General features: G+C 41.7%; 1 protein-coding gene across 1 annotated transcript in view; it reads left to right on the forward strand.

Moving 5' to 3' along the window:
• The window catches only part of UNC119 (unc-119 lipid binding chaperone), an 84,977-nt gene that overhangs the window by 54,718 nt on the left and 15,990 nt on the right, over positions 1-14,269 (forward strand). The window contains exons 2-4 of the mRNA XM_088477784.1: positions 4,464-4,577; positions 11,529-11,631; positions 12,170-12,342. Coding sequence (XP_088333910.1) covers positions 4,464-4,577; positions 11,529-11,631; positions 12,170-12,342 — 390 coding nt within the window. The remainder of the gene's footprint in view (positions 1-4,463; positions 4,578-11,528; positions 11,632-12,169; positions 12,343-14,269) is intronic.

Consider the following 14,269-nt stretch of genomic DNA (forward strand, 5'->3'; position numbering starts at 1 on the left):
AGCATTTTATGGGGCTTATTTCTCTTCAAAAGGCAAAGATAAACTCAAAATATGCAACAAGTGTGTTTTGTTTTTTTAATTGATATTACAAGAAAGTTACCTAAAACCAAGTGCGGGATGCATAACGCAGCTCATTTTGAGTGCTGTGCATCCTGCCACTCATCACAAGTATAGCAGTGTTTATTCATTCTGTATACTTGAATAAAATCACATAGGATCTCCCGGTAAGAGCTGTCGTTTGCAATAGAAGAATTTCTGGGTTTAGGACCCGGTAGTCCTTCTGCACATGCGTTAAGGTAAGATGGCTTTGCCCACTGCATCCAAGCTCCGGAATGTATCGCTGGAGCTCGGTGCACATGCCGTAAATTTAATTTTCGGAGGTTTGACCACAAAATATGCTTTCATGCGTCTCGCCCCAAATGCGTGCAACTTCTTTTTTTTGTAGCCACCAGAAAAATACTTTGTGGTTCCAGCTTCAGCATTAATCCACCTTTCCAAAACATCTAGATTAACATGCAGGTCTTCATAATAAAATCTGCACTCGAAAATGGTTATTCATCTTTCCCTTTTTATTTATTTTTCTTTTTTTACATGTTTGAATGAAACGCACAAACTGTGTAGGAATACGATGATAGCTAGACATATATTCGCACCAGAAAATAGCTTCTCAGAGGAGACTCCGTTCCTTCAAACTAAAGTACCACATAGCCTGTGGGTGCCTGTAACGGGGGAGATAGAGCACTGTTAATGCTCTCTCCACTATTTTTTGTGTATTACAAGATTCAGCAATATTTATCCTGGAAGGTGTAGGGCTTAATGACATCATCACTGGTTTGATGTAATGATTTCATTAAGATCTGTCTCCTCACAGGTCTGAGTGACATCAACTCTAAATCCCCCCCTTATTATATAACCCCTGAAATGCTTAGGATGAGTCCCACTGGTCCTTGGCAGTGAAGGGGTTAAACATGTTTTAATTACATGTGCATTATATGGCAATATGACCATAGCTAGGAACAAATATATAATTAGTGACTTCGGACATTTTTTCTTTAGTCCAAACTGAAATGTGTTCTCTGATCTACTTCTGCCCGTAGTAAAGAGATTGCACAAGGTCTGTCACTGTTACAGGGGCTGGAAAAAAGGGAATAGGTTGTAATTTTTATATTTTTAATATAATTTTATATATTAGACGTGATCCTAATAGGGCAGTGCTAGTTTTCTTATGCTTCCTTTATTGCTAGCATTATTAGATTCAATGTCAAGTATTAGACCAGGGTGTGCTTAGTCTTTTGTAATGTAACAACTGTTTGTGCAGTCTGTATGTTACTCTACCAACTTATTTACAGCGCAGCGAGAAAATCCTGGTGTCATTTGTTTTAACTGAGCACCTAACTGACAGAAAAATATTTCACATATCACCAACTAATCTGCCAGCCAATTGTTTAGAGACTCCTCCCACAGGGCAGTCTTAACAGCATTGTAGACCCTGGAAAAAGCAACGATTGGACACCCACTGCCCCCAATCGATAAAATCATACCAGAGATCAAATGCCAACCCTCCCCCCCCAATTAATAAAAGCAGATCCGATCAGGTGGATTTGTCTTGATTTAATCCTTTCACACCTGTATCTTACATGCCCAGGAGGTTCTTGTTGTGACATCTTACTTTTAAAGCTTATTGGGCGCAAATGCAACTTTCAAGGTTTTAAAGAAATTGTCAGACTGGGACAGCCTTAAAACAATGACACATGGGAAACTAACCAAAATGACAGTATACTTTGGGATATATGGCCACAAAATCAGTGACCTGCCTGAGAATGAGCAGATATTTTTCATACATCCTTAAATAAAACCTTGACCGCTTTTTACAAACGTTTGGAGACTGCATATATTATTTATAAAATACTTGTGGTGCACAAATTTAGGTTCGTGTTTGGACAGCATATGCTACCCGCATACAACTGCTTGTAACACTATACATACTATGTATCCCCCACTCTGTGGGCATGACTGCTGGTGTCCTCTCCACTCCATAAGCTTGCAGGAACTGCTTCTATTCAGATTTGGGTCACTCTTGGCCATTGTTATACTTAAAATGGATAATACAATGAATATTGGTGCTGCTCTGCATCTTGTTCTGTGTGGCTAGCCAAGAGTAGCAGAGGATGGATGCCTTGCACATATCAGAGGGGGGCATTCACTTGATATTCAATCATGACTACTGCTACAGATCTGGGAGTTAGGTTATGTAGCCAGCAGGTGAAATGCTTTCATTAAGGTGCTTATTTCTCAGGTCTCTGGTTGTCAGATTGCATTTCCAAGTCACCATGGCAACTTATTTTTTTTTTAATTTAACCCTGTCCTAAATCCTGCAGAGATGGATCCTCGGGAGATTGAAAAAGCAGTCAGTTCTGTACAATTGACCACCTTGTTACAGTATGTAATATGATGGACTTGACACTCTGCGCAACCACCTTACAACTCTCCTTAAAACTGATAATATGGGGACATTATGTCATAAGTCAGTAAACACCACTCCGGCGTTCAGGTGACATAGGGGTTTATGTACTAAGCATTGCAGAAAGATATAGTACCAACCAATCTGTTCCTAACTGTCACAGTACAGGCTGTGTTTGAAAAATGGCCAGAGCTGATTGGTTGGTACTTTATCTCCATCTTCTTTTATACCTCTCCAAGGCTTAGGTGTCTATTTCCTAAGCCTTGGATGGAGATAAAGTACTACCCAATCAGCTCCTAACTGCCATGTCACAGGCTGAGTTCGAAAAATGACAGTAGTTAGTTGGTTGACACTTTATCTTCGTCCACTTTATCCCCATCCAAGGCTTAGTAAATAGTACATAGACCCCTATTTCTCCCCCAGCCAAATCCCTAACCCTCCAGACCGCAGCCTACCCCTAATATTGACATTCTGAAAATGTCGCCATTGCTGTCGACTTGTGGTGTCAATGTGAATGTCAACCTTGTCATTGTCAACCTTTTGACTACATCCCATATAAACACGTGGCTGCAGGTTACTGTGTAATTCCTTATAACACACAGGATATGCACATGAAGCACAATAGCAAAACTTTTTCCAGAACCCGAAGAGGAAGGTGGTGGTGGTGCTGAGATAACCGAATGTCATGGTTGCCAGCAGTTAACATTCCTAAGATTTCAGCTATGACTTGTTCCTCTTTCATTTCTCTACTCCCTGTCTCTCCTCATTGCTCCCTTACCACATTACCGATAGCTGCACAGAATGGCAGTGGCCAATGGCTGCTTTGTTATTGGTGGCTGATCACGCTTTTGCCTCACAGCAGCCAAACACAATTCGGACCAAGTTACAATTGTTATTCCCTCACTTTTATGTATTTGTGTTCCCCACCTGTCTACATATATTGCAATATGGGCAGTACCACCTTTGGCTTTGTTTCATGTCATTGTATGTAATTTGTTTGTATCAGGACCCTCTCAATGTACAGCTCTGTGCAGTATGTCAGGGAGAATAACTTTGCTAATGAACATGGAGGAAATGTTAGTTATTTTGCATTATGTTCTAGTACATGTTTTTTTCTGTATCACACTTTAAATAAAAATAAAACCTTAGTTTATAAAAATATAAGGTGTTTACGGGGTAGCTTGGATCTGGGCTCTGCAATTATAATTGTGTGGTCCTTGTTCTTGGTAACGCACAAGCCTTTTTCCATATCACTACAATTTGTCCTTTTACATGTAGTGACACCTTGATTATTCTAGTTCTCCATCCTAATCCATACTGTACGGCATACAATAACAATATACAACCCCCCTCGCCACAACATATGCCTATAGTCTTGTGATGGGCAGCAGTTTGCCTTCTGAGTTTACATTTGCAATACCTAGAGTCTTTGTCATATTTGATCTGTATAGTTTGTAATGCTGGTTATAAATGCTGGCTTATATGTTACTGATTTCTTTGAATTAAATCTTTTTAGTGAATTTGTTACTGAGATTAAGGTTAATGTGCGGCCCTTTTGAAGGTTATAGGGCAGCCTAATGTGTATTCGGCTACCTATTACTACTGTAGACCGTCCCAGTTCAGCAGACATTATATACATTACAAAGCATGAACACATGTAGAACAATTCCTTGTTTATACTTTTGTACTCTGTTATCGTCAAGTATGTTCTTCTAAATGCACTTTATAAGGGAGTCCATCACAGAAATTGCAATCTTGAATCTAATTATTAGAAGCACTGAAATAATTACCTACTTATTTAATTAGTTAATGGCCTAATATCTGAATGGATTCTGTGGCTCGGTAAAGGAAGCTGTTGCCTTTCTTCTTAAAGCCAACGACTCAAACTATTTCTCTCCTCTTACTAAAGCTGTAGTTTTCCATTTTGTCACAAAATCTAAAAAAAAGAATCATTATTTTCTACTTCCGAAAACTAAAATAACCATTGCCTCCTTCTTTACAGATTACTTATGCACCCCCGAAGAAAACATTTACAAGATAGATTTTACCAGATTTAAAATCCGTGACATGGAATCTGCAACAGTCCTGTTTGAGATCACAAAGCCACCAGCATCAGGTTAGTGACACACCAATGATGGTTTGCAGGTTTACGCGAAGAAGTGCTAGCCCTCAGAACATATATATAAAGATTCCTTTACATTTATTTCAGCAAACCACTAAGCATAATGCGCAACTTTTGTTCAATAAAAAACCCCCAAAACTAAGCAACTTGACGAATGCCACTAGAAGCCACTTATTCAAGTTTACAGATCGTTTAATAAATTTGTCCTGCTACAGGATTACAGACGCATTGTGACACGCTCCGAAAGCGGTCGCGACACGCGTGCCCTCTTTGTCGCCACTCCCTGTTATCTCCCACAAGCGCTTCATGATTGTCAATCACACTGCGAGTAAAAAGTCGCTGCGAGCGACTACGGTAATGTACCTTGATCCATGCGCAGTGCGACTTAACTGCGAAAAAAATTGCCATTGTGTACAATTCTGAATCAGGCCCTTAGGTCTCTTACATCATGGAATAAAATTGAACAGCTTTGCATTTTTTACCACTGATCAAAACCAATATGTTAATATTAAAAATAATTTTAAATAAAAAAAACTTCCTAAAGAACAAATAAAACTAATTTAATGACAACTATTCACCACGGTTTTAATACTTGGTTAATCTATTACAGTCTGACACTATTATCTTACCACAGTCAGTCATAGACTAGTACTCGGTATGAGAATTTTTTTTTTTTTTTTCTTTTTAATTTTCAATTATGAAAACCATTACATATCACCACATATTTATCGGTCATATATTGCCAATGCAGCTGAGCTATACTCTGTTACCCTTGGCGATGCTGCCTGGAGTAGTAGGGGCTTACTTACTTTTTTTTGGGAGGGGGAGGGTGTCATTGTCATGGTGGTACAGTACATATATCTTTTCCAAAGTCTCAGGTCTCATTAGTCTTTAGTCTGTAAAACAGCGTCTCAATGGCAATAGGCTTTGATCACCATGCTACATTGTGTTAAGATTATGCTAGTGTTGGGCTTGCACTAAACCTGGTGCCCCAGCGTTAAGGCTAAAAACTCACTCCTGGGGGTAAATTGACTGAAGTTCAATTAGAGATTCATTTTTGAATCTCTGAAATTGAACTCGAACAGCAAAATCCCTTGGCAAATCTCAAATTTACTAATAATGGATTTTACTTTTGAGTTTCAACTCTAATTCGATCTTGTTTCAGTTTAAGAAGGGACTTGCTGTTCCATGTTGCATGTTCGTGTCCAAACCGAACTTCTAAGCCCCAAATGACTAAACCTGCTTCATGCTTTAATTTTCAGCATGAGCAGTTCGATTTAACACAGATACATGCATCTCTCAGCCAATGAACGGCTCCCACCATTGAAGTCAATGGTGAGAGCCGCAGGGTTTCTAAAGGTTGGCCTGCGGTTCTCACCATTGACTTCAATGGTGGGAGCCATTCTTTGGCTGAGAGAGGCAGGGGCTGACCTCTCCCAGCCAATGAACGCTCAGACACAGCACTACAAAGGGAAAAGCCGCGTCTGAGCCAGTCATTCGGAAGGTATCATCCTTCAAGGATGATACCAAGTTCGTGGGTCGGTATTTTGTATTTTTTAATTTTGCAAAGACCAAGAAAGCCTACAGGGAGAATTGAACCGGTTCAAGTAATGTAGTTGAGTGTGTGTGTATGTGTATATTTATTAAACCTATACTGTCACGGTGTGTGTGTATTGTCTTTATTTAAACATTTCTTTACAGGTGAACTACAGGTACCAACGGGCCCTTAATGCTCCGCATGCTGGTACTTGTGGTTCTCCAAGTACCAGTATGTGGGGGAGGCTTGCTGGGACCTGTAGTTCTACTCGTAAAGACAATGTTTAAACTTATCTTTTTACATTACATGTTACACTATCAACCCGGCACTCACCGCCCACGGGTGCTGGGGATAGCCTGGGGTGCCCTGGAGAGGGGTACCCCTTTATTGCCCTGGCCTGGGCTGACTATGTGACATTACTCTCCTGCTAGAAAGGGTCCAGCACTGGTTGTGGAAATTACAGAGGAACCCTACACATTCTGTAATTTCAGAACCAGGACCGGATCAGAGCCTGTTGGTGGTTGCGCTAAGTGCAGGGGAACCCTACGCAATTTTTCCCCTGTACTTACACAACCAGGACTGGCTATGAAAAGTCAGGGCTTGTTGTTGTGTTTTTAGGGGGGGGACCCCACGTCATTTTTTTTTTTACATTAACACTTAACAAGCTTTTTACAGTAAGATACATGCATCATCTGTGTGAAATAGAGCTGCTCATGCTGAAAACGAAAGCATGAAGCTCTTCTATTCATTTGAGGTTTGATTTTGAGTTTGTTTTTCATTCGATTTGCAAATTGAATGTTAGTAAATGAAGGGATCCTATAGTCCTCTATGGGAAAACATTGATGTTTTTCAGAGATTCGATTTCATTTGAAATAAATTTTTCTGTTCGATTTGACCTTCGATTTGGGTTTTAGTAAATCACAAAATCGAACAGAAAACAAAATCGAACCTTTGTAAATATACCCCCCTGGTCTTGAAAGACCACAGGATCATCCTCCACTTTGTATGTGGAGTGGTTTCTGGCAAAAAGATTTCAAGTCCGTTTTCTATTTTTCGATCCTCCCATAAAGCACAATCCCATGGACTGATTCTCCAGTGGCGTAGCTAGGGTGTAAGGAGCCAAGGGCAAAATAAAAAATGGACCCGCAAACCCCCCCCCCCTTCTGTGCTTGCCTCAAAAAAATGGGCATAGCCACTGAAAAATGGGGCATGTCAACATGACACACGCCCCTTTCTCGTCACTCTGGGAACATTCCTTTCCATTACATATGCACCTTTATGCCCTGAGTAGTAGTGCCTCTCTTGCAATGCCAACTGTAGTAGTGTCCCTTATGCAATGTCCCCAGTAGCAGTGAGCCATGTAGTAGTGCCCTTTATACAGTTCCCCCAGTAGTGCACCCTTATACTGTGCTCCCCTATGCAGTGCCCCTGATGCAGTATCCCCAGTAGTAATCCCCCTTATGAAGGCCCCCGGTAATGCCCCATATACAGTGCCCCCAGTAGTGATTCCCCCTTATGAAGGCCCCCAGCAGTGCCCCTTACACAGTGCCCCCTGTAGTGATCCCCCCCTGTACTGTGCCCCCAGTAGTGGTTCCTTTGCAGTGCCACTTATATAGTGCCCCCAGTAGCAGTCCTCCCTATGCAATGCCCCTTATATTGTGCCCCCAGTTGCCTCCCCCCTATGCAGTGTCCCTTATATAATGCCCCTAGTACTAGCCATCCTCTCCTCCCCCCCAACCTATGCAGTGCCCCCAGTAGCGGTCCCCGATGCTGTGTGTGACTGCGTGTGTATCTGCATATGAAACGCTACATTACAGTGTTACTGACATTGTAACGTAGCATTTCACATGCAGATACACCAGCAGTCGCTCACAGAATATAGGCATGCTGCATATAATTTTAATCAGCAGAAGCTGCTTGTGCTATTTATTCACGTCTCACGAGAAGATGCTCGGCACTACCAGGTCACGCCACGACATGGTGTGAGTAGAAGGGCTGTTTAGCGCACAAAGAGGCTAGATGGATGAGGACACATCTGTACATATCCCAGCATGCCCTGCCACAGTTTTAGCCTGCCCTAATAGTAAAATTGTGGCAGTGCATGCTGAAATGTGTAGTTACATTGCAGCTGGATGGTCACAAGCTTGACACCACTGCACTAGACGATGTGTACCCAGCCCGACATCTGCAGCGACTGCACCCGACAGGGAGCCGGCTTCAGCAAGTGCATACACACTTGCCGATGTGGGCAACGACGGAGCGATGGCACGGGCCATGCTGCATTTGGCAGCATGGCTCCCGCTAGTACATCCCCTGTCAGCCTTGCATGTATGGCCGACAGAGGATGTCGCTGGAGCACACGTCGCCAGTGAAACAGCAGGTACACGCTAGACAATGTACCCGATATGTCGGTCCGATCCGCCGGATCAGACGACATATCGTCTAGTATGTACAGCATAAGTTTTTGAAGTCTTGTTACAGTATATTATTCTACTGAACAGTGCTTCTGTATAGACTTTTCTGGATTTGCTTTTGAATGTACCTTCATTTTCATGATGAAACTCTTGTTTGGAAATGTTCTAACCCTCTGTGGGACCCCTCATAGGTAGGTGGTTTTTATATTGACATAATTTGAAAAATAGGTGACTTCAGAAAACTACTTGCTGTACCAAATTTTATTAGGTATTTCTTATCAAGCGGGTAAGTACTTAAATATTTATCACTATAAATGCTCTCTTATTAACTCTCATATTTTGGGAATTTTTGTTACATTTTTCATTTTTTGTTATTTTTTAGTTAAGAAAATGTGTTTATTTTGTTTTTAACATTAATTTTGATTCCATGATGTAAGAAAATAAAATGTGAAAAATACCAATTGGTGATTTAATGTTTTTAGCCGCTTTATTAAGATGTAATACTACTGCTGATGCTAAACAGCCAATGGTAATATTTTTCACCTCCCTCTCGTTTTATTATTACTTTTTTATGTTTGCATTTGTCTAATGTGAATACTAAGGGATGAATTAAAAAAAAAATCCAAAGACTCCTGTTTATTTTTAATCAAGGGGTGCTGGTACTTCGGGTTCCATAGACCACGATTAGTTGACTAGTGTTGGCTTTCATACACAATCCCTGTATATCCTTCTAGAGTTGACAATCTTAATCAAGTGTGATGTCAATACGCAATATCTTTTTGAATCTGGCCTAATAGCAAATGGTGTGTGTGTGATATCACTGTGAGTGGTGTCCTCATGGCATGAATATGTCTGTAAAGGCCACTAGCCACTGAGTTTGCACATAACCTGCACAGAGGGATAACTTAACCCCTTTGCTTAGGAGGATGTAGAAGGGTCCCCCTTTTCTCCCTAGTAGTGGGTGTAGAGCCCCTTCCACTCCAATAACTTACATTGTCCCCGCTGGTGCAGGAGACTGGTGTGGACTCCCTGCAGCAGCCGGGCTTTAGGAGTGCAGGCAGCACTGCTTTTTAAAAAAAATTAAAATAAATAATGAAAATGGCTGGAGGAGATAATTTAAGTCCCTCTATCTCCCCCACCATATAACAATATTAGTATTACAACATTCATTTATTTATATGGTGGCACAAAGGGGTAAATCCAATCTGATTTCGAAGGGTGCAAGTTACCGCTGCCACAGTGTTAAAACGCTGGCAACGACATGACATCTCACACTCCATGCGGCCCGCTCCGAGCCCGAATTCGCATAATTTTGCTCGGAGCCCTATTGGCATTCCAGCACTTTTATGCGAATTCGGGCTGCCGTCAAGTGTGCCCATTGTTGTGATGACTCGTACCCGCGTTTAATTGGATTGAGCCCAAAGTGCCCATAGGACCTTAATGAATAATTACAATAAAACATACAAATAATACAATAAATTCAAAGAAACCGTACAGGGGGAAAATTTTTAAAAAAATATGAAACGGAGATTACTATACAACGGAGTGACCAATAATAGTCAGTGGCCTAGTTGTCCGGGTCAGAGCGGTTGAGTGGGTGGGGGCTCACTGGAGAACAGGATAATGCAGGGAGAGAACCAAGTGAGTACAGAGGCCCTGCCCATAGGAGCTTCCCGTCTATGGGAACTTGACTGTAAGATCTCCTAGTTTATAAGCTTAGAACTGTTCACGCCCCAATACTAAGCACAGTTTTGTGTTTCTTTGATGTGCACATCACCTTACATACAGGAGCCTAACCTTCTGCATTCTCCTGAGCACCCCTATGTGGGAGGTGGGATGGGGAGAGGCGCAAGGTAAAATGCATGATGTAGGTTGCCATTGCTGGCGTTCACATGTTGTTCCAACGGTACAGGTATACATCACTCCTACAACACATTTAATTTAATTGCCCCCTCTTAAGTGTTAAAAAGATAACCACTTTCAACTTATAGGAAATACAGAAGGGCAAAGCTCAACATTTCTTTAAAATAGATTAAAAGTACAAGGAGATGACAGAGTAGTAACAGGAGACTTCTATCTAACTGTTGTCAAAGCTACTTGTTCTTTTCTACGGGATGGGTATGGGATGCCTGTGCTTGGAATCCTGATGTTCAGAATCTTGACACCGGCATCCTGACCAGGTTACATTCCTGACTGCTCTAGGAAAGTAACCCTAACCTAACCTCTAACCCTACCCCTCCCTCCCCGGTGCCTAAACTTAACCTCCCCCTTCCTAGTACCAGACCCTCCAACATGACCCGTTCCATTAGGTACAAAATGCTCTGCTTCTGGACTTCCTTCTTAATTGATGATTGCAGCCACCTGAAGTGAAACACCTTTCTCATCAATCACCTAGTTCAACACAGGTGGCGACAATCAATAATTAGGTGGTAAGTCCAGGAGCAGAGCATTCTGTACCTAATGGAACGGGTCATGTTGGAGGGTAGGTAGTACCTAACCCTCCCCCTAGTGTCTAAACCCTCACCCTCCCCCCTAACCTCGCTACTTCGGGATCCCAGCACCGGTATTCTCATAAGTGTCGGGATTTTGCCGTTGGCATTCTGAACACCGGATTCCCCGCTGTCGGGATTCTGGACGTATCAACTTTTCTACATGTGTATTTTAAATTATACATATAAAGTTACATAGCAGTGCCACCTATGGGCTAAATTATGTAACCATCAAAACTAGCTTTGTTAGCAAGGAAACTAGAGCTCTGTACTACAACACTATACATGGTAATTTAATTAGTAAAACATTAATTATGCGTTGATACGAAGAGTATATCTCCGTAAAACCAAATTTTGATATTAAAAGAATAACAAAAACACAATCCAGCAACTAAGGGACTGTTTCTGAATGTCTTCTTTAGCTCCATCTACTGATGGTTTTTCAAAGTTTTTTATTTTTATAATGTATGTTGCCTTTGTGTGTGAGCACTTCTGTTTATTTTAGAACGAGAACACGGCGATAAAAAGGATGTTGATCCAAACGCAGGCAGATTTGTGCGATATCAATTCACACCTGCTTTTCTCCGGCTGCGCCAAGTTGGAGCCACGTAAGTAAACAGATAAACCTTTAAGTATTTAAAATGTAATTGTACTTTGTCTCTGGAACTGATAGGTAGATGTTATAAATGCTGTATTATCATAGTACTGTCATGTTTTAGTATGACACTGCACTTTAGCTTACTTAGTACGTAGTTACTCACTGCATATTTCCAGTTTTCTTCTTTAAATGTCTATCACAAGTTGTAGCCTGATGCACATTCTAATTCTTCTGATCCATATCCAATTTGGCCACACATATTGGCCTAGTGGCCAGATCACTTCCAGCATAAAAATGGCCTGTGAGATCAGTTGCAACATGATTATCCTTCCAATGAATTCTGAATAGATTATAGTTGGGCATTGTGTTCATTTCAAGAGTATAAGCTTTTTCATATTTGGCTAGCAGTGAGCTATGCACAGTAAAAACCTACGTGCAACGTACACTACATATCAACAGCTTGACTTATAATTTAGCAAAATGGGTGCGGGGGTTGTGTGGTTTTTTTTTTTTTTTACCATTGTACTAAAATTCTTCCATTGTTGCAGGGTTGAATTTACAGTTGGCGACAAGCCCATTAATAACTTCCGAATGATTGAGAGGCATTATTTTCGTGATCAGCTTTTGAAAAGTTTTGACTTTGAGTTTGGGTTCTGTATTCCCAGCAGTAAAAACACATGTGAACATATCTACGAGTTCCCCCAACTTTCAGAAGACCTTAGTGAGTATCTTTAATTTTACACGTTTAGTTTTAGTATCCTCCTAATTGAATGTTAAAAATATAGAAAGCGTCATAACTTTCATTACTATGAGCTCCATTCAATTTAACGCAAATTAAATAGCGCTGGGAGGGAGCTCTAGGAGCTATTTAACTCAGCGTGGTGTTGGGTCGGGGAATGCCCGTTCTCCCGCCCCTCGCACCTTAAACATGGTGTTTAGTTGTGAGAACGGGCATTCTCCGACTAAACTGCCCGACGCGATGCTGTTTCCGCCACGCTAAGGGCAGAAAACAGCATCGCGCCTGTACTTTTGTCGGATTTCTGCTTGCACCCTGGAAGGGTGCGAGAAGAAATCCTTAACAGCGCGCTGAGTTGAATAACTCCGGGAGCTCCCACCCGGTGCTATTTAATTTGCATTCAATTGAATCGAGTCCACTGATATGTAGAAAAAAAAATATTTGAATATGACTAAGAAAGAAGCCCTGCTGATAAGGAGACCTCTAACATCTCTAACATCTCTTGCTAGAAAGTTTCCCGGCATGTGGCAAAATACTGTCACTGTGTGATCAACTGTATGAACACTCCACACACTGCACAAATCTAACGTTGTAAAATAAATCAGATAACTGTTCTTTTCAAATTACCATAGGGTTTGTATGGATATTTAATGTAGATGTAGAGCTGCTTGTAACATAGTCCATTGGTACAACACCTGTGGCCAGTGTCCTGGGCATTCCCAAATCCCTCATCTAGATTTGTTTTGAAACTTTAAGATGTCACAGATATGTCTATAACTCAGGTATCATTTTCACTTCAAATTCCCACAGTAATCTTTCTTTCTTAACCTAGGAATATATAACACTGATGACCTATTCCGGAGGTCTGAAATGATCAATTCTCAATCCTTCTAGTCTAAATTCTTCTTATTAAATATTCCAGCCCAGGCTTAGAGCCCACACACCACCTTTTATAGAATTTATCTTACATGGCCAGAAGTATGTAACGTTGGTGTGTTTATCCATTTCAGACACACTCAATGTTTACAGGTGCATAAAATCATGCCATGCAGTTTCCATAGTCAAAGAGCTCAGGGACATTTAGCAAGGCAGAGTCATAGGATGCCATCTTCCCAACAAGTCTGTCAATTTTTTGCCCTGCGAGAGCTGGGAAGGTGCTGTTATTGTGAAGTGTAACCTTCGGGGAACAGCAGACTGCATTGAAGCTGTAGTCCACACAAGCTCACAAAATGAAACTTCCAAGTGCTGTAGCGAGTAAACGTGCAGCAACCAATCTGTCCTGGGTTGCTGCACTCACTACCGAGTTGCAAACTGCTTCTTTAAGCAATGATCGCACATGAACTGTTTGTGTGGAGCTTCATGAATTGTGTTTCCATGGCTGAGCCGCACACAAGCTTTAGTCCTTCATATACAATGGCTAACATCGGCTGGAGTTGTATAAAGCACACTGACATTTCATGGCTTGTTGGATGCCAGGAGAACGCCGAATTGCCAACTGTACATTTTTATGGAGGAAGAATAATGGTCGGGGCTGTTTTCCATGTTTGGCCTCAGCCTCTTTGTTCCACGTTATCACAGCGCGCAGGACACCGGCACGCACTTAACGGGCAAGTCCGTTCTGGTCAGCAGCGGGCGGGGAGTCCCCGGCACCCACCACTGTCATCCAGCTTCCGCCCCCGGCATCCAACATCAGAGTGCAGACGACCGCGGCTCCCCTGGGGGTTCACGTGCCGGCCGGTGAGAATTTAAAGGGCCAAACACACCATCAGGTGATATCAGAGGAGGCACCAGATTCAAGCATTGTCTTTTTAAGGAAGTCCCTGGGAGCACTCCTATGCCAGAGTATAGGCTCCCAAACCTTACTCCAGCGTTCCTGTTCGTGATTTTACTGCTCATTCCTGATCCTGCATAC

Source organism: Taudactylus pleione, unplaced genomic scaffold, assembly GCF_031769625.1.
Source record: "Taudactylus pleione unplaced genomic scaffold, aTauple2 ptg000203l, whole genome shotgun sequence".
Lineage (NCBI taxonomy): Eukaryota > Metazoa > Chordata > Amphibia > Anura > Myobatrachidae > Taudactylus > Taudactylus pleione.